General features: G+C 39.0%; 3 protein-coding genes across 8 annotated transcripts in view; 1 reads left to right on the plus strand and 2 right to left on the minus strand.

The window, feature by feature from the left end:
* Positions 1–3,134: 3,134 nt before the first annotated feature.
* LOC113496520 (zinc finger protein 26-like) lies at positions 3,135–16,669 on the plus strand. Of its 2 annotated transcripts, none has more exons than XM_026875762.1 (12): positions 3,135–3,406; positions 4,212–5,144; positions 6,368–6,497; positions 7,144–7,211; positions 7,993–8,195; positions 8,625–8,818; positions 9,212–9,495; positions 9,824–9,929; positions 13,873–13,983; positions 14,165–14,357; positions 14,519–14,727; positions 15,027–16,669. In XM_026875762.1, the coding sequence occupies exons 2-12, from the start codon at positions 4,217–4,219 to the stop codon at positions 15,532–15,534; spliced, it is 2,934 nt and encodes a 977-aa protein (XP_026731563.1). In that variant the 5' UTR covers positions 3,135–3,406; positions 4,212–4,216; the 3' UTR covers positions 15,535–16,669. The 2 variants fall into 2 exon arrangements, with proteins under 2 accessions (XP_026731563.1, XP_026731562.1); XM_026875761.1 differs by having other exon boundaries at positions 3,136–3,535.
* A 322-nt stretch (positions 16,670–16,991) lies between these two features.
* On the minus strand, positions 16,992–19,903 carry LOC113496837. The gene is made up of 4 exons (XM_026876200.1): positions 19,685–19,903; positions 18,868–18,927; positions 18,047–18,312; positions 16,992–17,157 (listed from the first exon to the last, which is right to left on the minus strand). The coding sequence occupies exons 1-4, from the start codon at positions 19,718–19,720 to the stop codon at positions 17,007–17,009; spliced, it is 513 nt and encodes a 170-aa protein (XP_026732001.1). The 5' UTR covers positions 19,721–19,903; the 3' UTR covers positions 16,992–17,006.
* A 708-nt stretch (positions 19,904–20,611) lies between these two features.
* The window catches only part of LOC113496708 (protein hu-li tai shao), an 87,875-nt gene continuing 83,345 nt past the window's right edge, over positions 20,612–25,141 (minus strand). For all 5 annotated transcript variants that reach the window (XM_026876012.1, XM_026876013.1, XM_026876015.1 and 2 more), the window contains 2 exons: positions 24,281–24,417; positions 20,612–23,531 (listed from right to left, as the gene is read on the minus strand). In XM_026876012.1, coding sequence (XP_026731813.1) covers positions 24,283–24,417 — 135 coding nt within the window. In that variant the 3' untranslated portion in view covers positions 20,612–23,531; positions 24,281–24,282. The remainder of the gene's footprint in view (positions 23,532–24,280; positions 24,418–25,141) is intronic.

A 25,141-nucleotide genomic window follows, 5' to 3' on the forward strand; every position in this document is an offset into this window, starting at 1 on the left:
TGAACCAACCCAGTTTTGGAGCTAAGCTTGCTCATCACGTGAGACGGGCTTGTCATGCGGCCTTTATCATCGTCAAGTTCAATTTGGAGTCGAAAGTGTCTATATTCTCAAATAATAGTTTTTGTATTTCTTTACGTTTCTGTAGCCAAAGATTTAAAAAGAAACCCTATTGCTAAGTCACCGCTGTTTGCCTGTCAGTCTGTCTGTTTGACGTTACCAGACTGTATCTCATGAACCGTGACTACTAGACAGTCGATGTTTCACATATAAACGTTCATACGTAGTTATTTTCTGTGCCACTCAAATAGTAAAAAATCACAATAGATGTTAAGCAATGTTTGGTATAAAAACATGATTCGACCAATTTCTATTCAAATTTTATCTATTTATATCACAAACCCTACGACATCTCCGCCTCTCACTTAACCAGTTTACCAGGGCCCCTATTTACAACGGCCGATGAAAAAATGGGCTTAAAATTACAATTTTCGTATTTTCTTAAGCATTTTTCTACACAATAATGGGCAATTCAGTGCAGGACTTTATACTCAAGGTCAATAAAATCGACTTCCAATTATTGTATTGGTAAAATGCTTAAGTGAATAGGAATAATTTCAAATTTAATCCAATTGCCATTCATTCATCGGCCATTGTAAAATAGCAGAATCGGGGCCCAGACGAACAGATGTCATTCATATGACATTCGCCATTTTTTTCTCTACTACCTACAACAAAAATAGCACTCTGTCGGTAATATTATAGTGTGTGTATCATAGTATCAAGTGGAGTCGCTATTCTCGTTAATGTTAATAAATGGTCGTCAAGTAATTACGTCTAGTTGCAACGGAAACACCTGCCGAGTGCCGACTGGTTTCATAATCAAATACTTGAATGTCGAGTGTCGACACCAGTCAAATCACTTTGGCTAAGTCAAAAAACTAGTAAAACAGTAACTGCGTATTGACTGGCCTGTTGGTCTAGTGGTTAGTGACCCTGACTGCTATACCGGAGGTCGTGGGTTCGATTCCAACCCGGGACAAATGTTTGTGTGATGAGCACGATTATTTGTTGTGTGTCGTGGTTTAACTTATCTATATTGTGTATGTATTTAGAGATATATAAGTATGTTTATCAGTGTAGTGCTCATAATACAAGCTTTGCTTAGTTTGAGACTAGATGGCGCTGTGTGAAAGTTGTGGAATATTATATTGTTATAGGTACGTGTATTATATTATTACAAGTCTCTATTGCTAATCTAACTTATAAACTGACACATCAGTTTCAAGGCCTCTTCCAGCTTCTTCCACTCTTCACTGTCTCTAGCCTTTCTTGGCCAGGTAGCCTCTCCTATTCCTCACTTTCTTGTTTGTCATTCCGGTTAGATTTTTGCAACTCAATTTTGAGGCACTTCCCGATAAGCTAGCAGGCTGAAATTTTCAGTATAGCTTCGAATCCGATGACAATGCAATTGACTACTATAAAAATTGTTAGACCGATTTCGATAAAATTTGAATGACATTTAATGCATCATCTGCAAAAATAAAAAAAACTAAAATGGGTTCAACCGTAGTAGGGTTTTGCTTTTACCCTTCTTGTAAGGGACCACTTAACCAAAATTGTCACTATATATCTACAGTTGTCTGTTTGTGACACAAAAACAGACAGACATCCAAACGTATGCTTATATAAAGATGAATAACAAAACTATTAACTATATTGTGGACAGACTTAGCCGTTATACTTGTCTCACGTTGTATTGAACTAAATTGAATATACTTTGGCACGTCTGCCAAAGAAAACAAATGTCTTTTATTCCTTTTCTTTTAAAAACGACTCTCGCATTAATTAATTTAATATCGCGTAAGGTTTGACAAACATTCAATTCACATGCACAAAGACACCCAGACTTGGGACAAGCATACACGGATCACACAAACGCTTTTCCTAGGCTTGGATTGAACCCGCGAAAAGACGCGTTTATTAGGTTTGACGTGGCAACCTCAATCCTTCAGCTATCCGTGCATAACTTAAATTCATATGAATTTAAAGACAGTGTGTGTCGGGATTTGCACCTTTGACTTGGCAATCAACTTTCAGCACTATGCTTCCAAACAATTAAAAAATATTTCCCATTGAAATATTCTAAAACCGACACGTCAAATCGACAGCAGTCGAGTTTTGAATATATTTATTTTAAGTTCAAACAAAATATAAAGTGTATCGGCGAATCACTCAACCATCCATTAACATTGTCACCTATTTATTTAAATACTTAATGCGGCAGGAAATGAATTCATTTTGTTAATCATTATGCCACGGCCATGTCATTATAATGGCTACAAACATTACAATGTTACAAAATGTATGAAACATTCAGCCTACCATAGTATTTCAGTAAAATAGGCTGAAATTATAGTCTAATGAGCACCTGCGCTGCTAATAATGACTGCTATTCTATGATAATTAGCGCCAGAGGTCATTTCAAGTATTATTTAAACTGTACATTGTGAAATATTTTGTTCAAATGTGAAGATAATTGTATAAAACAGCGTTAGTATCGTAATGACCTATTTTTTACATTTGCTCTGGTTTGAAATATAAATAGTAGGTAGTAACACTGAAATGTAACAGGAAGTTACAATTTAATTATTCAAATATATAAATAAAATAATCGATATCGATTTGACACAAAATAATGTGAAAACGTCATTCGCTGGCACAGTTGCGTAAAACGGAACGCAGAGCGGATGACCTTGGTCATTTGACAGTTAATAATAAAGTTGCTATTCTTTAATTTGTTTTAAATTAGGGTACTCGAAAAAGCATTCAATTATATTTGTTATATTTTTGTAATGTTTTTGTGCGATGTAAATGTGTAGTTTGACAGAGATTTCAAAACGAATAATTCCCTGTTTTTTGAGTATCTTACATGCGTGTGTAAAATTTTATTAATTGATTTTGAAAACGTTATTTTGTATAACACTATGTCACTAAAATAATTCCTCACAAATTCAAATGGATTTTTCTCACTTCTTAATTAATGCATGGTTGAAAATACAAAAAGTTTGAAAATAAATGCAACAAATATTATCGACGGAACCATTAATTCGTGGCGGGGAAATAAAAATAATACATGGCAACACTGCAGTGACGGCCATAGCAGTTTACCCAGTCACGCGAGAAAAAAAATGTGAATTTACGAATTGAAAATTCTTTGTTTTCATCGCCTTAACGAAGTTAAAATTGAGTTTTTTTGTGACAAATATGGATTAAAGAACATGTGCTACACGATGGGCGTGTTGTTCAGACAGTTATGTTGCGAGAAACCGATGAAATTCGTGTTTATAAACTAATTTGTGAATCGAGTAAAAAAAGTGTTTTTTTGTGCTATACAATACCACATCAGGTGGGTTTTTTACTTCGGCTGTATCGATTAGTACGTGGAACGACATTCTGTGTTGTGTTAAACGGTATTCGAGCTCTGAAAGTGTTCCAAAATCTTATTTTAATGTCTTGTTTACATTTTTGGAGTCAGGTAGGTTTGATAACAGCATATTTTGTAATTCGTCTCTTGTATCTTTTAAGTCGAGCACTATATCGCGATAAATATGGCGTGTAATTACTTTGTGCCTTATCATTACGTTGTGTAATTATTTTAATAATAATTTTTGAAATAATAACATTTATAACAAGTTTTTATCAAATTTTTGTTATAACTTGGAAAGGAGCTAATTATTTTAATTATTTAATTCTACGTACATACAATTAACTTCATCATACTTAAATATTAATGAACTAAAGATAATTAAATAATTTGGTAATATCAATTTCTTAAAAATTGTCCTTGAAATATTGTTATTTTTAGAATCAATAATACTTACGAGTTTGAGTTTGTAACTCACAACATTGTAAAATATTAATGCATAAATGCCTAAAAAACTCTACATAACTAAAAACTAGTGTTGCCCCACAGTTGTAGTGTTGTAGTATTGTCCTACATATTCTCCATACAATTGGCCTATGGGGTCTAAATAGAGCCCTTGTTATTTGCTTATAATGTATCATTTTATTGATTAAAACATTTTTAATGTCTATATTGTGATACATAAAAGTTTATGACAGATAATAAATTTACACACCAGGTCTCTTCCCTTGAAGTTTTAAACAAATAACAATTCATTTTTTAATATCCTCATTAATTACTATTCCAGATACGATGAACCCGACAACCCTGCCATCAAATATGGACATTGATCCACTGAGCTACGAATACCCTGGCTACAGCTATCCGCACCCAGCACAGTACACATACCCAGTGAAGGACGAGACATACTACCAGAACTACGTACCCAATGGCCACACGGACTACAAACAACTCACACCATTACAATCTAAAGAGGAGACCGATAACAAACCAGAAACTAAAGACGTCAAAACGGTACCAACGAGAAGAAAAAAGGATAAGCGTGTTAAAAGTGCGTACTGTTCTGAGAAGATAACGGATGAAGGGTTCCCGTTCTACGGTTGCTCTGTCTGCAACATCAGCTATAAAGCCTTACATGAACTAGATCAACATGTTACCATACACAAAAATAGAATGACAAGCTACCGTCTAAGACTACGGAACCAATATAAAAAGAAACAATTAAAAAAGGAAAAGAAACGCTTAAAAAAGATTATAAAGAAAGAAATGTCTATAGAGATTGAGATTAAACCGGAGGACGGGTATATAGGTAACGAGAAAGCATCTGACTTTATAAATCACAATGAACAAAGACCTGAATTCCACGGAGAAGATACGAAGAGTGGAATATCAAATGTTAATTTAAGTCTTAATACTAAAAGTAACGATAATGGATTGAATATTAATAGTATAAGTAATGGGAACGTTGTCAATGTTAGTGTAAGTGGTAACGGAGTCAACGGGGAGAATGTTAGTAAAGATAAGGGTATAAATAGTGGTAAAACAAGTCATGGTAGTAATGGTGTGAGTGAGACCAACGGGAAGGCAGCGAGTGATAACCGTAACAGCAAGGACGAAGAGAGTGAGTTGAATAACTTGGAGAAGATCTATAAGTGCTTCGCTTGCCACAAGCAGTTCACTCTGAGTTATTATTTGAAGTTGCATGTCAGATCACATACAGGTGAGATTTATTATTGTCTTTTGATAGTATATAGTTATATTCTTGCTCTGCGTGGAAAAATCTATAATTTATTAGGGAACAATAAATAACTTGTATTTTTTTGTATCTCTTGGCATTAAAGCGATATCTTCAAGAGCGAAACCCTATCCATTTTAAAGGTTCACATAGGGACAGTAGTCGTGATGGCCTTGCGGTTCTAAGCACGCAGGCAAAGTGCCAATGTGTATTTCTCAAAGTTATAAGTAGTTTCTGAATTTTTCTTATTAATTATGAAACATCACTGCGAAGGAAAACATCGTCGGATCTGTAATCGCTTTCTCGCAATGAGCTAGTGGTCAGTGCTCAAACGTCGCTTACATGGCAAGAGGCCTATGCCCAGCAGTGGGACGTATATAAGCTGGTATATAATATTAATACATACGGACACAGGTCCAGTCAGTGCCGGCGTTAGGGGGGGGGGGGGACGTGAAGGGGCGATGGCCCAGGGCGACAAATTCTGGGGGGCGCCAAGGTCTGAAGTTGGAGTCTCTTGCCTCTCCTGGCGCAAACCTTTAGAACTGTGCTCTACGCTAGAGGTGGAATAATTCCACCGCCAAACGTAACGCTAAAGGAAAGATGAAATTATTAATATATTTTACTTGGGATCAGCAAAAAACTAACACTTGATATTGCTTCCCTCAAGTGGGCGCCACAATATTTTCGCCCGGGGTGTCAGTGGCCCTTACGCCGGCACTGGGTCTAGTAAGCTATGGCTTTGTTGAGAACTTTAATCTTAAATGCGATGGGTTATCTAACAAAGACTATCCACCCCTGCTCTGTAGAATATGGTATTTTACTAAAACTAAATGAGTAATCATTCAGACAGGTTTTCCAAAAATATTGAATATGTACACAAGATTTTAAATCATTGTATCTCCTTCATTGTTTACGAGCTACGAAAAAAATACAAAACGTATCATATATGTTCTGGGAATCGATCAATCGGACAAACTGATTTTTTTGTCAAAACCTGATATAAAAAATCTCGTGTGATGGTGTACCTAATTGAAAATCCGAAACGGCTCGACCGATTCTTATAAAAATTCGTGACCATATACGGTAGGTCTGAGTATCGGCCAACATCTATTTATCATACCCCTAAGAGCATTTTTAGCCCTATGGCTAGACAACGTTTACTGGGACAGCTAGTATGGTAATATTTTGATCCCCTATCTGTATTATAGATGAGAAGCCATACAAATGCAACGCGTGCGGCCAGTCGTTCATAACGGCGAGCAAGCTCGGTCGCCACGACAAGCGCATCCATCAGACAGCGCGCTTCCAGTGCAGGATCTGCTTCAAGGTGTTCCTCAGGTATGTACCATGAGGCCCCTTAGACTTCGGCCTCCACACAACACGAGATGGGGACCCACCCACCCACACTACTGGCCGGTGGAAGCCGCCGGTCGGTGTATAAAAGACAGCTGTTGCCTGACCCTGTGAGAGTGAAACGCATGGCAGACAGAGTTGCTTCTTCAATGACATAAATAATGTGTGAGTACGTGCTATCGAGGCTTTTCGAAATTTTTTGATGTGAATGGTGATTATAAGTTGAAAATTAGAATCTTGTTTTTTAAATTTATAAGGCAAAGCAACTTTAGTCAGTTAGTCATGAACATCCTCCTGGCTTTGGCTTGGATCGGTTTCCAGTCTAACCATATTCAACTAAGTACCAGTGTTGTACAAGGAGTGACTGCCTATCTGACCTCCTCAAACCAGTTACCTGTACAACACGATACCCCTTAGTTAGACTGGTTGTCAGACTTAGTAGCTTCTGATTACCTGAAACGACTGTCATAGGTGTATGAATATCAGCTAGGACCCACAATTTAACGTGCCTTCCGAAACACGGAGGAACTCGTTATGACAATGATGGTCACCCATCTACGAACCAACCGCAACTTATGCAGTTATAGCTTTGCCACGAGCTCCTCTAAACTACTAATATCTGTTGCTCCAGGTTTGACCTCCTGACGGCCCACTTCGACAAACATCACCCCGAGGACAAGCTGGATGGAGAGCCCTACGGTATGTAGCCATGGTATCATGCTGATAGGAGTGCAGTATAACGAGGTCCTATATGATATGCGAAAACAGATATAAGAATTTTTTGCTTTCTGTTTTTTTTTCTAATTTTTGGATCAAAGATAGCTGTATCACGTTAAATGAAAAAGTATTGAAGAAAATTCGGTCTATCCAGTCCGAAGTTCTGAGGTAATAAACATAAAAGAAATTATACAGGAATGAAGAAATCCTTTTTTTCTTATGGGAAATTATCAAATGACTCCTTCCGCTTTGGTTTGAGCTGAAGAGTGTCGGACTTCTGACTAAGACCCACCCATGTCCCTTCCCTTGCCCTTCGTGAACCGGGCCACCGTAACTGTTTCGGACAATCGTGGAACAAGGACTCCTGCAGTAAGATTTTTAATTTTTGCTCTGCGGTGGTTTCACAAAAAATCAAGTCACATGTAAAAGACACCCACACTCAGGGCAAGCATTCGTAGATCACAAAAATGCTTGTCCTATAATCGCCTGTCTCCCTAGTAGTCTCTCCTCTATAATAAATAACAATATTCCACAACTTTCACACAACGCCATCTAGTCTCAAACTAAGCAGAGCTTGTATTATGAGTACTAGACAACTGATAAACATACTTATATATTTCTAAATACATACACATATAGATCAACTACACCTAGACACAGAACAAATGATCGTGCTCATCACATAAACACTTGTCCTGGGTTTGAATCGAACCTACGGTATAACAGGCCAGTATCTACTATTAAACTGTATTTCTCTTTCCAGACTACAACGCCATCCTCCCCTACCTCAAAGAGTTGGAGGAGCAGCTCGCGCAGCAGGAACAGAAGCCGAAGGTCGAGGACCTGTGGGGGGAGGCGCCCTGTGGGCCGCAGCAGGTGACCTTGTGCGAGGACACCGGCGAGGTCAAGGTCGAGGGCTGGGGAGAGCCGCACTGCGTCGTGCTCACCGAGGATGTCAAGGAGGAGGTGGGTAGGGGGACCCTGGAACAACCACCTGGCTGCTATAGCAGGTGCCAGGATCCTTGGGGAAATGGGTATAAGTCTTGGTTCTGTTTAAAGATCTTATTTATCTCATGTGTTTTTAAGACATATATAAGTATGTTTGTCTGGGTACTATGGTACAAGATCAGTGTGATTTGAGACTAGAGAGGCTGTATTTAAGAAGTTATGTCAGTAGAATTATTTTGAAGGTTATGGGAAAATGTTGTCTGACCAAAATTACTAAAATTTTAGTCCTTACTAAACTGTTTTAAATTGTACGAAAGCTGTTTTTGTCTTAGAGTAATTTTCTTTGAATCAAGATTCGAACTCGACACCTCTAGTTCAACAGTCTCCCTTTTCACCACTAAACGTACAAGCATACTTCTTGTATTACAATAATATTATTATTCTCAGACACCGGACGAAGATCAAAAAGACGTTCTCCCGAAACTGAGCATAGAAGTGAAGGTGGACTTCGACGATCTGAAGGTGAAGCAAGAAGTGTCAGAAGAGGAAGGGGGAGAGCCGGGAGTGGGAGGGGGAGACGGGGGAGACGGCGCCATAGAGATAGACATACCCATGGACAATGATGTGAAGGCGGAAGACAGGTGAGGAGGGATACTTGTTATGTTTTACTAGCTGTGGCCGCCCGCTACGCATGAAAAATTATGATTAAAGAACATAAAGTCAGGATAAAAACTGGTCATAAACGTTCGGTCTGCCAAGATTCGTATGAATCAAGTTTGTTGCTTACCTCATAACTCCGGAATGGATAAACCGAATTCGTTGAATGTTTCTTTCATTTGACGCGAAAAAGCTGTAATTTTGTGAATTTGATTAGGATTTCCCTAGTAGTTTATTAGTCAGTGACTTTTATTTGAAGTCGATTGTATTTTTTTTTTTGTTAAAACAATATTAAATCGCGAACTCAAAAACTAGCAAAAAAACTAATTTTAAGTTTATATTATCAAAATTTAATTAATATCGTTTACAACTTGTAGCGCATCCGACGAGGACTACTTCCCGTCGAACACGTGGGCGGTACCCCCCGCGCCGCCGCCCCCCTCTCCCCCCTTGTCGGGGCCCCGGCGGCGCGGGGGAGGCCGCGCGGGGCCCGGCGGGGGGGGAGAGTGTCCCGTCTGCCACAAGGCGGTCAGCAGCGCGTCCTACATGCGCGTCCACATGCGGACACACACCGGGGAGAGGCCCTTCAAATGCTACAAGTGTGGGCGGGGGTTCATCACAAGCAGCAAGATGCACAGGCACGTGCTCACGCATCAGGATGGTGAGTGGTACCTGTTGTAGTTAGATATTGGAGTGGTACTTTTAGTGCCACTTGAAAATGTTATAGTATCTGTTGCGATGATGTTGTCTTTTTGAGGCTTTTGAACGTCTTTGTGCGTTAAAAGTACACAATTGCGAAGTCAAAGTTTGAAGTACTGAAAGTGTCACGTAAATATCAAATTCATTCACTTTGTTTTTTAAATCCAATCTTGACGTTCTTTAATAGTAACATTACCTGCCACAATTCTATTAAAATTAAAACAACTCCCGGTATATAATCCTTGTGTCGGGGGTCACTATATAGCCACTAACAACAACTTTCCATTTAGACAAGGAGGGCGACGTGAAAAAGGAGGGGGAGACTCAGGCAGAGGGTGAGAGCAAGCCAGAGGGGGAGGCCATCGATGAAGACGACCAACCTCTCAAGAACATCAAGTGAGTGAAATTGTTGTTGTGTATTTGACAAACAAATTCTGTTAAGCCCATCAGACATGTTTCCAAAAATATTGTATCGTAAGAAAAAAATGAAGTGGATACAGTCATTTACAAACTCGTGTGACGTCACTTACCAGTATGCTTTTTATTAGCCCCCCCCCCCTACCATACATTTTCTACCCTTAAATGCTTTAAAATCTTCCTTGCTTTGTAATGATGGGATAAAATGAAATAATACATATTATTTTGTATGGCAAAACAACGAAATTAAATTACCTATTAAGAAGTTTAAAGTATATGTCAAAGCTAAGTTATCCAAAAAAGGATATTACAAGATATCTGACTATCTTACTGATAAAAACGCATGGGATTGAGCTGATCGCTAATAGAGCTGTCTATTGCTGCCCGGTTATCTTCTGCATGCTGACATGTGTTTTGCATATGATACGTTTTAATTAATTGATGACATGTTTTGTGCTTTTGCATATACATTTATACAATTTTTGACATATTTTGTGCTTTTGCATATAATGTTTACCAAATTATTAATTTTATTTTATTTTTTTATTTTTCAATCTTTTTTGCTTTTATTTTATTTTGAAATGAAACTACTTTTACGGATTTTATCGCGGTTTAATTTTAGATTTTAGTTCCCGACGTTTCGAAACCTTTGCAGGTATCATGGTCACGGGCAGACTGAGATGGTGTTCGTCTTGACAGAAGATGTTGCTCGTTCTACCTTCATATTTTAATTAATTATTTGTGGTCCGACCTACGCAGTATGAGCTCACTGTGTCTTGATGTCTTGCAGCGCTGCTCTTGGGTTTGGCCTTGAGTTTATTTATTATTGGATCCCAAGTAGGTGATATCTTCCAGCCATCTTCTCTATTGAAATTAGGGTGTTTTTTAATCTCAATAGCCTCGCGAAACATCCTAGGTAGGAATTTGGATTCTTTAGCGAGGATCTGTGGTTGGTCAAATCTAATATAATGGCTGGAACCTTCAGCATGTTCGGCGACTGCAGACTTCGTTGAGCGGCGGTGTTTGACGTCAGCTATGTGTTCTTTAACGCGGGTCCCTATGCTTCGTTTGGTTTGACCGATGTAAGAGAGGCCGCAGTCACAATCTAGTTTGTATACTCCTGCATCTTGTAGAGGTATGTGACACTTGACAGATGGTAAGGACTGGCTAATCTTCTTGGGCGGCTTGAAGTATGTTTTAATTGAAGCTCGCTTCAGGATGTAACCAATCTTGTCAGTGACTCCTCTGACATATGGTAGTACAGCAGGCAAACGATCAACAGTGGCTGGCTTCACTCGGTTTCTGTGACGGGGCCGTGGAACTTGGAGCTTGTTGTCTCGCAGTACTTGCTTGACGTGTTGAAGCTCAGCGGCAAGGTGTCTGTCATCACAGAGTCCGTGTGCTCTCTGAAACAAAGATTTTCCCACGGTAGCTAACTGTTTAGGGTGGTGGTGAGATTCACCGTTTAAGTACCTATCTGTATGGGTCTTCTTTCGATACACGGTGTGACTTATGGTCTGATCAGGATTCCTTTTAACTAATATGTCTAAGAAGGCAAGAGATTTATTATCCTCCAACTCCATAGTGAATTGAATTTTGTTATTGATGGAGTTGAGATGTTTTAAAAATGCATTTACTTGACTAGATGGTAAAACTGTGAAAGTATCATCTACGTACCGTTTGTAGAACCTGGGAGTGAAAGGAGCTGTTTTTAAGGCTGTCTCCTCGAAGTCTTCCATGAATATATCGGCGACTACAGGGGATACAGGCGAGCCCATCGCTACACCATCTACTTGTACATAGAATTTATTGTTCCACAGTAGGTAGCCAGATGTGAGGCAGTGCTCGAGAAGTTCTGCATATTCTAGAGGTAGGTTGTTCTCTGCTAGCTTCTTGGAAACAATTTCAATACAATCCTTGACTGGTAGGCATGTAAACAAGGACTGTACGTCGAAACTAACCATTACTTCATTGTCTTGAAGATGTAGATGTTTAATCTCATTGACAAAGTGGTATGAATCCTTCACAAACGCTGTAGTGTTGCCTCTGAGTGGTGAGAGTGTTTTCGCGACGTGCTGAGCCAATCTGTAGGTTGGTGTGTCGATTTGGCTTACAATAGGACGTAGCGGGGCGTTTGGTTTGTGTATCTTTGGCAACCCATACAGTTTAGGTGGTTTTGCGCATATAGGTATTAAGTAGGTAACATCTAGACTTAATGCTTCGGAGTGTTTCTTAACCAAGGCGGTGGTAGTTGTTAACACCTTTTTGGTAGGATCAGTTTTCACTGGTTTATATGTACTTGCGTCCGACAATAGATCTTCTATTTTAGCATTGTAGTCCGATGTATCCATGACGACCGTAGCGTTTCCCTTATCTGCACGGAGTATAGTTACATCTTGTCTGTTTTTGAGGTTCTTTAAAGCGAGATGTTCGGCTTTAGGGAGGTTTGGTTTGGGCACTACACTTCGACGTAAAACAGATGATATATCTTGGCGTATCGCCTCCAAATCTTCCTTCCTCACGTTATTGTTGAACAGGCAAGTCTCAACATTGCAAATAATGTCCTCGTACGGTATTCTACGCGGTGTTACAGCAAAATTTAAACCTTTTTGTAGTACTTGCACGGTCGGTGGATCTAACGTTTGTTTTGACAGATTTATAACTGCGCGTGATTGGTTGACGTTTGGCGGGCGCGTTCCGTTTTCGTTTATTGTTTTGTTTGACGCGTTCGATTTTGAATTTAATTTTTCATATTTATTTATTAAGTTTTGTTTGCTTTCGAGATATTTGGTGTTTTCGCGCTTGTTTAGTTTTTCGAAGCATGTATTAAAATCGAAAGTTGATAAAACTGTTTCCAAATCATTAGTCACGATCTCAACGGTTTTGTTTAAATTTTGTAGGTCGGAACGAGTTTCGTGAATTTTTAGGACGAGTAACTTTTTGCTTGCCTGATGGAGGATCTTGGCGCTCCCTCGTATGTCTTTCTTAGGTGATATCTTGAGACACGTTGGGATGAGATTGTGGTCACGGCATCTCTTCAAGAATGCTAAAGATGTTGTATATCTTGCGCGCTTAGTCTTGAGATCTTCCAACCGGCGTATTTTGTTTGCTATGTCCAGTCCGTACTGGGTTACATAGTGGTTTCTTAGGTTTACGCGAATGTTAGACATTGAAATGAAACTACTTTTACGGATTTTATCGCGGTTTAATTTTAGATTTTAGTTCCCGACGTTTCGAAACCTTTGCAGGTATCATGGTCACGGGCAGACTGAGATGGTGTTCGTCTTGACAGAAGATGTTGCTCGTTCTACCTTCATATTTTAATTAATTATTTGTGGTCCGACCTACGCAGTATGAGCTCACTGTGTCTTGATGTCTTGCAGCGCTGCTCTTGGGTTTGGCCTTGAGTTTATTTATTATTGGATCCCAAGTAGGTGATATCTTCCAGCCATCTTCTCTATTGAATTTAGGGTGTTTTTTAATCTCAATAGCCTCGCGAAACATTTTTATTGTAAGTATAAACTTTATGCAGGTATATGTTAATTGTAGTTTCTCAAACTGGCGATTTGAGTGAGATTATTTGTTTTTTTCCCTTGCTCAGATCGATCTGGTACTTTCTTCAAAAGGCCAGTCCAAAAAAATACCGTGCATTGGTTTATACATATCTATTCGCATTGAAATTGTCTGGACTTTAAAAGAGACTGTGACCCCTTGAGTTTGTTTCGACATTTCTTCTCAGGGTAGTCAGATAGGAAATGTCGACTCCAGCGTTCTCAAAAAAATAAGAAGACATGTAAAAGTGATGATATATCCTACTTACAGAATAAATGATTTCATTTCATTTCATTTCATTTCAACGTTTTCTGGGACAGCTAGTAGTCATGACAACATCTTATACTATATCAAATCTTTCTCCCCGCAGATGTAAGAAGCGCGGCAAGTCCAAGGCGAGTAGCAAGCTCTCCCCCGGCGAGGCCCCTCCCCCCCGCAAGCACCAGAAGCGGCCCCACTCCTGCGAGTACTGCAACCAGAAGTCAGTAGCATATTATGCGTTTGTTTAATTTTCTAATTTAAGTAAAAATCTAATCCCCTAAATTAACCTTCACCCCGTGTCCCCTTGTGACCTTCATCCGCTAAAGTAACCTTCACTTCTTGCCCCTTGTGACCTTCAAATTCGAACTACACATCTGTAACGACACCCCCCCTCCTAACAGATTCCTGCACCTGAACATGCTAGAGGTGCACCGTCAGAGCCACGCGGGCGAGCAGCTAGTGTTGCGCTGCCAGTACTGTCTGCAGGAGCAGCCCGACAGCGCAGCCCTAGCCGAGCACGAGGCCACGCACTCCGGGCCCAAGCCCTACCTGTGCACCCTGTGCGGGAAGACCTACAAGAAGAGGGAGACCATGGTGAGTGTGACGTGTGACGGGCAGGAGTGTGATGTGTGAGGATCATGTGTGTGAGTGTGAGGGCCATGTGTGTGACATGTGAGCGTCTTGTGTGTGACATGTGAGTGTCATGTGTGTGACATGTGAGTGTCACGCGTGTGTCACGTCCCCCGTGTGTGCAGGTGTACCACCGCAAGCAACACAAGTCGCCGCCCTCGTTCGTGTGCGACGTGTGTTCGCGTCGCTTCTCCGCCGCGTGCAAGTTGTCCGCGCACCAGCGCAGTCACCGCGCGCGCGTGTTGCGCCGCTACGAGTGTCCCGTCTGCGCGCATCTGTTCCACACCAAGTACCACGTGCACATGCATCTCGCCACGCACCAGAAGGAGGGGCTGTGAGTAGTACACACACACACACACAACACTTATACACATTGACATAGGGACGGTTGCAACTTGGTTTCGTATCGTCAATACACGAGGGCATGGCGTGAGGATTTGCCGGAGTCACATTGATTCAAACCCAGCGGACGTTCACTTGGAGTCTACACTTAACATACTATAGCTTACTTAGATTCGTTTTCAAATTGAAATGAGCTTTTATCTATTTTTTGGCTCTCTCCCATATCACACCAACAATCATCTCTGCCAGTTAGTCATGTATACACATCATATAACTCCCCCCCCCCCCCAGTATCCAGGAGCAGCACCGCGGGCAGGTGCTGGCGATGGCGCTGCAGAACGCGCGCCCCCTCCCCGCGCCTCCCCCCGACACCAGCGACGAGCGCTCGCGCGTCTGCAACATCTGCGGGGAAGTCTTCCACCACTTCTTCCACTTGGAGGAGCATCTCAAGGGGCACGCCGCCAGCATCGCCGTCGAGGAGCTAGACAAGCCGGCAGACAAGAAACACGTCTGCCCCCTCTGCAACAAAGGCTTCAAACTCCATTACTACTTAAAGTTGCACAGCTTCACCCACTCGAAGGAGAAGCCCTTCATCTGCCAGCAGTGCGGGAAGGGCTTCATCACTAAGGGCAAGCTGAAGCGCCACCTAGAGACACACACCGGCCTCAAGAAGTACCAGTGCCACATCTGCTGCAAGTTCTTCACGAGGCCGAGCTACCTCCGCATCCACATCCGCACCATACACGGCACGCAGGACTACAACTTCCGCCTCCAGCCGCCGCTCGCCGCGCAACTATAAGTTGCTGAACTCAGCGAGGTCATAACATGTGTTTTCGTTATGTTTATAATTAAAATTGAATGTTGTTTAGGAAAAAGATTTACCTCAAACAGGATTCGAACCTGCGAGCCTTAGCTCGAAGCGCCACAGAGCTAACACGATCACTTGTTTCGTTTCAAAAGGAGTGAAAGTCCTTCAACATACTTCAAACATATTTTTGGTTTGAGCGTTAAAAACTGCGCATAATGTTGGTTTCATATTGAGATGTTTAAAATTGTTTTGTTTAAGATACTAAGTCGTACTTAAATTGAGGGTCATCATCATTTCAGCTTCGTTCTGTACATAATCTACCAATTTACCTAATTTTCAAATCTATAAATTAAATTAATATTTTGTAATATAATTAATGTTGTGTGAAGCTGGAATTAGGATTTAAATTGGGTGTCCGCAAAGTCAAATATTGAAAGCACAATTTGTAAGAAAGTAATTAAAATAGAGACAACAAATGTATGAGCTCAATGTATCGGCATTCTCATGGAATAGAAGAGTTAAGGGAAGTGCTACACCTAAATACATACACATATAAAGACAGATCATTTCTTTATAGTTTAATTTATGTATTACGTGCCAAAAGAGTTTTTAGACCTCTTACGTAGTTTTAAACATAATTGAACAAATCTCAGGAGTGCTGGTTTCCTTCAGTTTTAATTAGTTAGTAATATGCACATGAATTTGAAAATATATTGGTTTGTGCCGGGTTTTGAACCTTGGACTTGGCAATCCAATGGACAAACAAAGCAGCTTTCACTTGTTATTATTTAAAAAAAACTTCTTAAATAAGATTTTAGAAGTTTTTGCATTTTACATGATTAACATATTTGTCAGAGTTTGGATAATATAAGGTTGATCATGCCCTCCTAATATTGACACACGCGGATCCCACATGGCACTTCCTTTTACTTTTCTGCTCCATGTTAACAATTTCTAGAGCTCTAAAATTGTCTCTGTCTCTGTTTTTGTCTCTGATGTGTCACGTGACATCGCAGCTACCCGGGGGAGGGGGGAGGGTACTTGTTATATATTTAGCAATAATATGTTGTATCATAAGATGGTTGTTGATTTTGTAAAATAATAATAAATTAAGTTTTATAAATATGTTCTTTTTATTTTTATTTTGTATGTGAGAGGTGTGGCGATCGCTGGAACAAGTTTCAACATTATAGACAGCTTTATCGAAGGTCGCGGGTTCGATTCCCATCTATTGCAATTTTTAACGTTATGAACACGATCATTTGCTCCGGGACTGGGTGAAACCGTAGTCGATTTTCATCAAATAGCTGAGAATATTGCCACCAAGTTACCCACCAAGCAAACAAAAAAAATTGTCCCAGTTACGATGCCCGTGACAGACAAAACGTGTTACACAGAAAGCAAGTAATAACACAAAATCTACGCGGGATAATAAATGAAAAGGCAGGTCAACACATGAGAGTTTATTCTTTAACACCAACGAGACACTTGAGGATGTGACGGATGATGTAGACGCAGTCGGCGCAGACCGCGCACGTCGCGGACACCAGCTGGCGCAGCAGCAGGCAGAAGTTGGTGTGCGGGCAGGTGCAGTTCACGATGCAGTACACACAACTGGAACAACCAGGGGTTGTAAGGGTAAAGACGTTTTAAGGCATGCCAAAGTCACTTTGATCAGACCTAATGGACTAAGACGAGAGATTAACTGAAAGACGAAAGATCGGGAACTAAAATCTAAAATTAAACCGCGATAAAATCCGTAAAAGTAGTTTCATTTCAACGAAAGATTTTGTTGATCTTTGGCAGACCTTATATTATTATAGGTCTATATACATATCTTACACGTTTATTTTGGAATCGCGCTACTAGAGCCATCACTGTAATGTTTTGAAAGTAGTAACCGGCATACTTGAAATAAAAAAAAAACTTGGATTTTTGATTTTTTTCACCAAGACCACAAATCGTAAACTATCCCATGGGAACATAAAAACTATTGTGTCTTAATCCAAATTCCAAATAAACAATTTACCAAACTTCGTCCTAAGTGCAGTAGAGTTTTAGCGAAATTGATACTACATACATATCATCATTGGCCAAGCCTTTTCCCAACTATGTTGGGCTCGGCTACCAGTCTAACCGGATTCAGCTAAGTACCAGTGCTTTACAAGGAGCGACTGCCTATCTGACCTCCTCAACCCAGTTACCTGGGCAACACGATACCCCTTGGTTAGACTGGTTGTCAGGCTTTTCAAGCTTCTGACTACCTGTAACGACTGTCAAAGATGTAGGAATAACAGCTGAGGCTCACAATTTAACGTGCCTTCCGAAACACGGAGGAACTCGTTGTGACGAAAATGGTCACCCATCTACGGACCAACCGCGTCAAGCATAGCTTAACCTGTGATCGATTCACTTATGCGATTATAGCTTAGCCACGAGCTCCTCTCCTCTCTCCTACTCTCGTGTTGCTACATACATATAAAGAATATAACTTCATACCCACCTCACCATATCCTGCACATACTTGCAGATGATGGCGCAGACGCGGCAACAGTTGTTGTTGCAGGAGTTGCAGAGCGAGTTGAAGGACGGCTCGGGCTCCGGCTTCAGCGGACAAGGGAACTTCTTCTTCTTGAGAAAGCACATGGTTATCTTCTGTTCGCGCTTCGATTTGCCATCCTTCGGTACTGCGCCTTCTCTGAGCTCTGGCTCTTGCACAGCAGGTGGTATGATTGAGACTTTTTTTTTTGTAGGTATCTGTTCAGGTCTCTATGGAAGAATCAAAAGTTAGTTTCTGTCCTATTCAGAGGATTGATAATGATTTGATTAATGCTGATTTAAAGAAGGAACGGTGTTTAAACACCGCTTAAAATTTATCTTTACATTAAAATGGTCAATTTTTCTCGTCAATTTTTTGGGTTCCGGTAAAAAAGGAATTCTATTTCTTAGGTTCCATTATGTGTCCGTCTGTCACAAGAACCACGATAGCTAGACAAAAGAACTATTCACAGATGGTGGGTCTTTGTTGCCATTCTAACAGTAAATCCTTAAAATAAAGATCAAGAGTAAGCGACGGTTGCTAGATATTTATTTTTTGTTTACAATCGATGCGTAGGTATTTATCTGAACATGACGCGTTTCTCAAAGTTATTCTGGTATTTAAATATGACGTGGGTCTGTTAAAACAAGTTGAATATGAATAAACAAATCCATAACCACTATATCACCTAGACAAACACTCCCTCTTGACGACAGACAGTTTTTGACGTGATCTGCTGTGTTTTATGACCACATATCTTATTGAGAACTCTTTCATTTGCTCACCTTCTCAACAGGCACTCCATCTCCTTTCGCATGTCTTCCCGTCAGCCATGTCCTCGGGTTCTGGGGTACAAAGCCACATCGTTAACAGTCGCAGCAATAACTACTTTAATACTTGTAACATAGACTTTTAGTATGATAACTTTATTTTCCTTTTGTGATATTAGCCACATGGATGCGTTCCACAGTATCTCGTGTGAAATAAGATCTTACTTAGTTTCTCTTAATTTATTTCGTACAAAATTTAAGACGCACACATATTCGACTCCGTGGTCGAGTCGCGTACGCACCGGTTTCAAGGTGTCGCTAGCTCTGAGGCCCCGGGTTCGATCCCCGGACGGGTCAATGTAAAAATTCACATTTCTACATTGTGTCGAGTCTGAGTGTTTGTGGTACCTTCGTTGTATCTGAATTCCATAACACAAGTGCTTTAGCAACTTACTTTGGGTTCAGAACAATGTATGTGATGTTGTCCGCATACAAGTTTAATGTATATATACAATTGAATAGACCTCGAAGGGACAACGATATTGGGGCTTTATCTCTAGCAGTTTGAAATGATGCGTAAACTAGCTGCATAAGTAGGCTCGGCAGTAGGTGCCTAGGATTTGCAAATCTAAAGTTATGCGACGATTTCTTCATGCGTATTTATCAGGATCGCCCGAGCAGTTAGACTCGCAACCCCAACGCAGCGTCAGCTCACGATTGAATACTCCGGTTGGGTCCAAAACTAGTACCGCGATCCCGATAGACACGCAGAAGTAATTTATCTATTAAATCATCATCATCTTTGACCCAACATGCCACATGTCCCACTCACCAAATTCACTCGCCACGCCTCTGTCTCCACTTCCATAGTCAGCAGTGAACGCACCGAGTGTGACACATCTTACAGGAATTTATCACTCACTTATAAAACCCTAACAAACTACACCTTGATTTTTACTGATAATCTTTGACACATCTTGTGACACGATATTTCTTCTTCTGGATGACATTTTAAAGGCTTCTGGGAGGAGGAAAGAGGATGAATAACTGTGACATAGCAAAAAGTCGCAATTTTTGAGTCATGGTGTGTCTGCAAGTCTAAATTGAAACTTGGAGACTTTCTATGTGTGCTTGATCTTATGTAGATCACAACTCTATCAGTCCAATTTAGAAAGGATTTTAAATATTACATTTGTTTCTGGCTTCGGCCTTCAAACTACGGATTTCGGCTGCATCTGCAAAGTTGTCACTTAGGGATGCCTATGGTAAGGCACGACTACGTGGCTAACTTTTCTTTTTTATTCATAAGCAAAGTTTCTTCTACACCAAAAAGTCTATAGAAAACATTTGTATGGCTAAACAACGTTTGCCGACTCAACTTTCGCCTTTATCTGAACTGTTTCAATTGTTGAGGATCTCGACTAAAATTCAGGAGTCAGGTGTTGTTGTAGCTTACTGACTGTCCGACTGGTATATTAAAGCAAGGCCTTAACTGTAAGAGTTGAGGACTTCAATTAGGCACTTAGTAAGGTTTTCGAAATTCACCCAGAGTGAAATGTTAGTTGATGTTAGTTGCTCAGCTTGCATGCTGAAAGGCTGACTATAATGATAGTTACCAATAACATAAAATCATTTATACCCAATTTGATAAATAGATTAATTTGATTTGATTTGGTCATATTTGAGTTACAAGTTTCTAATAATTTATTCTCCATTAACAGGCGGGCAACAGCTAATTAATAAATGAAACACCAATAAATTTCATAATAAACTTTTTTTCAAATAGCATATATTTTACGAAATAAAAAATACACAATACAATTAACATAACTTTATTAAGCTTTACTTAACACTACCCCGATGCTTTGTGACGGGCCGAACAGACATATAGGTAAACTAAAAAAATAATGTTCCATAGAAAATAAACACAAAACTATAGTGATTGCATTAATTATCATTTAGTTAACTACTTACGAGGTTACGACAACCGTAAGTTGAGACAACCAGGGGTTGGCGGCAACCAGTTACTACTTGAACCATTTTTAACTGAACAACTTTAACTGTAAAACTGTTTCGACATACCCTTTCTCTTTCCGTCTCAATGAAAACTGAGAGAGAAAGAATATATGTTGTTTATAATTAAATAAGTTATACAGTGCTTTCTTCTAATATAGTGGGTAAATCAGAATTACAGAAGAAATCTTATGGCTTATAAGACTTCAATGTATAAAGCATATTTAGTGACTGCTCCCCACTGCGCCGCGGTAGTGACGGGTTGCCAGCAGCCGAAAACAATTCAACTTGTCATTTTAACAACACTAGATAATAATCTAGGTAATGTCAAATCGAAAAGGGTCTAAAAAAGGAAGATGACATAAAAAAATAAGAAATTTACGTTTATTAAAAATAAGACTTTAAAATTAACAACATATCGTGTACTGGTTTTTATGATCGATTGATTGGACTTTGTTTAGAATTATTTGAATTTCATTATTTCTTAATATAGTAAAATTTAACCGTTTAGTTAATAATTACGGTTTAAAATAATTGATTTTATAGTTCAATCACAAAGTCAAATCAACCCAAACATATTACGTCCAAATAGAAAAAAAAATGAAAGAAAAAAATAATAATTTAATTCTACAGAGAGTAGCCTAGCCTGCTTACTTAAATTTACATAAAATGCTAACATATATTATATTTGTTTTATATTTATAATAATATCAATCGATTAGGATGATCCATGATTTCAAAATACAAAAAAAAATCGAAAAAATATTGATCAAAATAACATGCATAGAAAAACGAAGACTTTTCAACTGTTTTAAGATACATTTTGGAAATATTATTTCATTATAGAATCAGACCATCCTACGTAACCGATATATCTATTTTCATATAATTATTAAAAGCACGAATGGCGAGAGGGATCTGAACGCGAACAACCACTATTGAAAAACTACTAATTTCTACCATATTTTGTAATTTTAATGATTCTTCGGTAGATTTTTTGTTTGAATAACTCTATAGCTAGAACTAGCATATCCTTTCTCCAAGTTCAAGCTATACCTATATTTAATTTCATCAAAATCGGTTGAGCATTTTAGGGGAAAAAGCATAACAGACTCAAGTCACTTTCGCGATGTTTAATTCCTTTATCGAAGATTTTATTTATACAGAGACAATGCTATGTCCAACAGTGGGGCATTAATTGTTAATTGTGATATGGAATCGCGTTCAGAAACCTCTTTACACATGAAAGCATTATATGCCATTTAATTAAAGAAATAAACTTGTAAACGATGCACCAGTTATGGAACGAGGACTATTGGGCATGGCGGACTCTTAACTTACAAGTTATCTGTATTGCAATGACTGTTAATACAAGCCAATGTTTAGCAACAATATAGTTGCCTAGTCTTCCAACTATCAATCGATTAACGAAACTGTTTTGTCAGAAAACAATATATTTTACGTTGATAAGAATCGTTTCTTTATTCATGTAAATAGTCATATTTTTAAGTCAAGGTATGTGTTTGTTTATAAACGAAAAACGCATTTAACATACCAAAGGTATAGCCAAGCTGCCTTAACTCGCCATCCCCAATAAAAGTCGTCCACAGTCAGAAAACTAAACTAAGAAAAAAAATAAAAACCGACATAAGAATTGATTGGCAAGGCGTTAAAAACAAGAATTTCGTCAAATGATCGTCAAAAAATAATAAATAAAACGCTTTCTTTAGCGTTGTTACTATCGCGCACAAGGACAATTTATTACGTAGTGCAGAATTGCTTATTACACCAAAACATTGCCTCTCGTGCCTCTCGTTAGCTCCTCGTTCAAACGGTGGGTGAGTTAAACACGCTTGTTCGCCGCTATCTCCAAAACATAGAAACTAATATTATTTATACTGTGTTTTATTACAATATGATAAGAGGCCATCTTGTTACGTATACCTTACTTATGTAAATACGTAAACATTACGGTATAATGTGGATTATTGATAATTTCTATATTTTTGGATACTGGCAAGTCCGTTACAATGTTGCCACTCTAAATTTTAAATCTTGTACTACGAGTGGTTATTAGTTATTGTATAATTAATATTATTTTCTATTAACAATGTTGGAGTATAAAATAACTACATTATATAAAACAGATTAATTTATTTTTCATAAGTGCGGCTTCGTAAAGCTAATATATCTGAATGAAATGGATGCGTTCGCTATTTCTAGATGTTACTACTTACTCTAAAACAATTTCGATAAGCTGGGAAGTTTTAGGCGACATGGAAGGTATTTTAAACGGAAGTTATATTACCACAACTAAAAAAATACGCGACCGTAGTAAAAAATAATAAAAAATGGGAATTCCCAATCATGGGAACCTGATTCCCATTAATGGGAATATGCCCAACATTAGGATGAAATTCACATTAATGGGAACACATTCATATACACAGTAAAAAATCACTAACACTTTTTAGTACCAACATTTAGTTAAAAATTAATATGATTGATGTAGAATGGCGAACGCTCCGTACACGGCGTGCTGTCTGTCTGTATGTACACCCCACCGGAACCCGCTGTGCAAGCTGTCCAGGATAACCCTTACAATTATTACAAAAACATTACAAGTAGTTTGAAAGCGAAATGGCAGTGTAGACTCGTGGGATTATCTGAAACGAGACAACGAAAATATATTAATTACAAATTCAAAAAAAAAAAACAAAATTCATTCATTTAAATTAGGCTACTAAGTCGCACTTTTTGAAGGTCAGGTTACATTGAACAGCACCCAGTTTCACCCACCCTTCACCGCTTCCTAAGTGCTATTGCTGTGAGAGAAGAAACAGAACTCCCCAGCAGCACACTGTCTTTCAGGTTTACATTTAGTTAATAATATGAGTGTATAATAAATAGTTCTTAATGCCTGAATGAATCACTATATTATTTTATCAACTAGCCTTTTTTTTTCAAATCAAATCATCATAGGCCTAGCCTTTTCCCCATGTTGGGGTCGGCTACCAGTCTAACCGGATTCAGCTAAGTACCAGTGTTCTACAAGGAGCGACTGCCTATCTGACCTCAACCCAGTTACCTGGGCAACACGATACCCCTTAGTTACACTGGTTGTCAGACTGTTTAGCTTCTGACTTTCAAAGATGTTCCACAATTTTTGCAAATTTTTATTTTTCGAGCCATTTTGCCATAATTGCGTCCCTGAACTTAACAATAGTTTTCATTACACTTATTTTAGGGCTTAAAACAATATTATTTTATGACGTCAAACTGTCCTCGACGCCCATTCAATACACGGACACAAAATACTGTTATTAATAAAGCATCTACAACTATGAGTATAAGGTATAAATCAGCTTGCACCTAGTACAGTTATAAACCTTCTTCTAGTATCATGTCTAGTTACCTCTAGGCGGGCTGCGGCGTGCTGGACTTCTTCTTCTCCTTCTTCTTCTTGAGGAAGGAGGGCGTCCGGAGGCCCTTCTTCTTCTTCTTGTCCTTCTTGGGAGAGTCCTCCGTCGACACCTCCTTGGAGGGAGAGCCCTGGAACGTGAGTGGGATAGTAAGGAACTGTACATAAACAGGGCAAAGATGAAGTGACATGATGTTTGATAAAAAGTCGTAAAACTTGTATTGCGAAAACCGAGCTATCATCAATAATATCAACTCCAGCGTTGTCAAAAAGGACATGTAAAATTGATGATAAATTCTACTTGAATAATAAATGATTTCATAAGGACTGATTTTGCTGGGAGATGAAAGCAAAATAGAAATATTGTATATTACATATTTCTATTTTGTGGACACCTGATCACAAAAAAATTAGCAATGAACATTTTAAATTTTGACTATTGGACACATGTGCAATTAAAGTTGTTTACATATTTAGCCATAGTGATACTCTTGACTAGTCAAATGATAAAGACGTTAGACCCACTGAGCGCGACGTATCGCGAGTTCAATCCCCGTTTAGAACAAGCATTTGTGTAATCCACGAATGCTTGTCCTGAGTCTTAGTGTCATTATACATGTGTCTTGAATATTTATGAAAACCTCCACGACACAACAAGAATTAAATTCCTTTATCTAGAAACGCGGTAGAGTGTCGCGCCAAATTCAAGTAACTAATGGCGAGCAAACCGTGTGTCATATTATGTAGATAACACCGCTATAATTTAATACGTTTTAAAGACATATCTATACTTAATATATAAAGCAGAAGAGTTTGTTTGTTTGTTTGAACGCGCTAATCTCAGGAACTACTGGT

The sequence above is a fragment of the Trichoplusia ni genome, chromosome 8 (assembly GCF_003590095.1).
Source record: "Trichoplusia ni isolate ovarian cell line Hi5 chromosome 8, tn1, whole genome shotgun sequence".
Taxonomy (NCBI): domain Eukaryota; kingdom Metazoa; phylum Arthropoda; class Insecta; order Lepidoptera; family Noctuidae; genus Trichoplusia; species Trichoplusia ni.

What these genes read in the sequence shown, in the direction of transcription:
- LOC113496520 (XM_026875762.1), top strand. Translation starts at nt 4,217, where the DNA reads ATGAACCCGACAACCCTGCCATCAAATATGGACATTGATCCACTGAGC. An exon ending in TGCGAGTACTGCAACCAGAA is followed by an intron (nt 13,984 to 14,164) that starts GTCAGTAGCATA and finishes CCCTCCTAACAG; the next exon opens with ATTCCTGCACCTGAACATGC. An exon ending in ACGCACCAGAAGGAGGGGCT is followed by an intron (nt 14,728 to 15,026) that starts GTGAGTAGTACA and finishes CCCCCCCCCCAG; the next exon opens with TATCCAGGAGCAGCACCGCG.
- LOC113496837 (XM_026876200.1), bottom strand. Translation starts at nt 19,720, where the DNA reads ATGGAAGTGGAGACAGAGGCGTGGCGAGTGAATTTG. An exon ending in AGGCGTGGCGAGTGAATTTG is followed by an intron (nt 18,928 to 19,684) that starts GTGAGTGGGACA and finishes TTTGTACCCCAG; the next exon opens with AACCCGAGGACATGGCTGAC. An exon ending in ATGGAGTGCCTGTTGAGAAG is followed by an intron (nt 18,313 to 18,867) that starts GTGAGCAAATGA and finishes ATTCTTCCATAG; the next exon opens with AGACCTGAACAGATACCTAC.